The sequence below is a fragment of the Cynocephalus volans genome, chromosome X, assembly GCF_027409185.1.
Source record: "Cynocephalus volans isolate mCynVol1 chromosome X, mCynVol1.pri, whole genome shotgun sequence".
NCBI lineage: Eukaryota > Metazoa > Chordata > Mammalia > Dermoptera > Cynocephalidae > Cynocephalus > Cynocephalus volans.
Window position 1 is genome coordinate 38,365,894 of NC_084478.1, and position 2,551 is coordinate 38,368,444.

The window sequence follows — 2,551 nt, forward strand, 5'->3', positions numbered from 1 at the left end:
ACATTGAAGATGGAGAAGGCTACAAGGCAAGGGATGTGTGAGGCCTCTAGGAGCTGAGAATAGCTCCAGATGATATCCAACAAGGGAATGGGGACCTAAATTCTACAATCACATGGAACTGAATTCTGCTAACAACCTGAATGAGCTTGGAAGAGGTTCCCAAGCTCCAGATGAGAATGCAACTGGCTGACAACTTGATTTCAGCCTTGAGAGATTCTGAGCAGAGAATGTAATCATGCTATGACCAACTTCTGACTTATAGAAACCGTGAGCTAATTAACTGACGTTGTTTTATGCTGCTACTTTTGTGGAAACTTTTTATAGAACAATGGAAAATTAATGCAATTGACCATCACTTAGTTGCTTTTGAGTATCTGTTATTTGAGAGTAGAAAACAGTTTGTGACATTTTTGTATCTAAAGTATTTGAAATAATATGTTGTTCATATTCACTGTGGTTCAGTTCCTCAGGATTCAGAGGAGTTAAGAGAAAGACTTCACTGACAATGATTCCTGGACTCTAATTCAATAGGTCTGGGGGGTGTGGCTTGTACTTATGGCTGCTAGGGAAATCTGTCAATGGTTCTTAGGAAAAAGTAAATTAAAATTAAAGTCACTTGGCTTATACAGTGAATTTTATGAGATTTTACAGTATATAGTATGAGAATCAGGTAATATCATTCCCAAATTGACTTAAAGAGAAAGGTATATACATGCATTTGTCATCACCAAAGTTTCAACAATATCCTAAACCTTCTTATAATTCTTCCACTTTCCATTAAAACCTGTGTAATAACATACACATGTCTATGTTTTGAAGCATCTAATATTCCAAAATGGCATAATTAGGCTACTTCTCACCTTGTGCTACACATCTAATATTTTAGTACTATGTTATAATTTTTTAACTTATAGATTTATTATTATTACTACTATTTTTATTGAGGATGAATCAGTTACCCTAACATATATCTAAGGTATTCAATTCAATTACTTGCAATGTTGAGAAACAAAAGGACATCATATTAAATAACTCTGCTTATGAAAAGCCATCCTGCCTTAACATCTGAGCCACAGAAATTATTGGAAAATAGAACATTTTAAATTTCTTCTCAGTTAATTACAAACTTTTCTCTAACATTAATATTAGACTTCCAGGGCCGACCCTGTGGCGCACTCGGGAGAGTGCGGTGCTGGGAGCACAGCGACGCTCCCACCGCGGGTTCGGATCCTATATAGGAATGGTGGGTGCACTCACTGGCTGAGTACCGGTCACGAAAAAGACAAAAAAAAATATTAGACTTCCATATGTTTAATTACATTATTTCTTAACATCCATGAATTAATACTTTTAATAATTCTTCAATTTAGCTCTATTACAGCTGGTTCATTGATATACATTTTAGAATCAATTGAAGGGACCATTGATAAAAGACACTAAGGGTGGCTGAGAAGTATTTTGATCAGACCTACAATAAGTGAAAATGAGAAAGTTACAAAGTCTACTTATAGAATTAACATTGACAGTAAATGCTTCTTCTTGAAAATTATCTCTTAGGCATACACAGTAGTGTTCCTAAAGATTGTTCCATAAACCACCCGTATCAGAATCACCCAGAAAGCTTACTGTAATGCACATGTTTTGGCCCCACCTCAGGCCTACTCAATTAGAATCACTGGTCTGACTTCCAGTCAGTGTGATCTTGTGGCACGCACATTTGTGTGTTTCTCAAGTAAAACATGGCTAAAAGCTTCCTGAGGAAGTGGAAAAGGAAGATGCATGCTGAAAAGAGAAAAAAGAATGCCCCCAAAGAGCTCAGCAGACTTAAAAGTATTCTCAAAATAGACAGTGATGTTTTAATAAAAGATGTTCAAGAGATAGCAACTGTGGTGGAACCAAAACATTGCCAAGAGAAAATGCGATGTGTGGTGAAAGATGAAGAAGAGGACATGAAAATGGAGACTGATATTGAGAGAAACAAAAAGAGTCCTCTATACCAGCCTGGACAGTACCCAGTATGGATGAACCAGAGGCAAAGTAAAAGGCTGGAGGCAAAGCAAGAGAAAGAAAAAGGGAAAAGGAAAGCAAAAGCAGCGAAGGCAGCAAAGGGTTTGGCCTGGTACACTCTTAAAACCTTGAAAAGTGTCACATGGGACAGATGTTTGATTAGAATGTATGTAGTGATTTCACCTCCCACCAAATGAAAACTATTTGCTTTCATGTTTTAATTTGGCCTTTTCCCTGGGTTCAAACCCATCATAACTTCTCTGTTTGTTTTGGGAACTTGAATAAAATGTTTTCTTTGATAAATGAAAGCTATACTGATTTTAATTGGATACTGCCCAATATCCAGATATTATCAGACAACAGAATTCTGTCAAGTGTTAATATCGTTATGATTGTTTGTTCTTACAACTTGGTAATTATAGTCAGTAAAAATAAAACAAATGAGATTATACTGACAAATTTGAGTGAACTCAGATTTAAAGAAAGGTATTAGTAATCATATTTAAAAATGTAACATCAGTGGATCTTATAAATGGTAATTGTT

At 35.8% G+C, this 2,551-nt stretch overlaps 1 protein-coding gene across 1 annotated transcript; it reads left to right on the forward strand.

The window, feature by feature from the left end:
* The first annotated feature begins 1,739 nt into the window (after positions 1-1,739).
* Positions 1,740-2,204, forward strand: LOC134367889 (protein LLP homolog). The gene has a single exon (XM_063084551.1). It carries the CDS (start codon positions 1,740-1,742, stop codon positions 2,202-2,204), a length of 465 nt encoding a protein of 154 aa, XP_062940621.1.
* Positions 2,205-2,551: the final 347 nt, after the last annotated feature.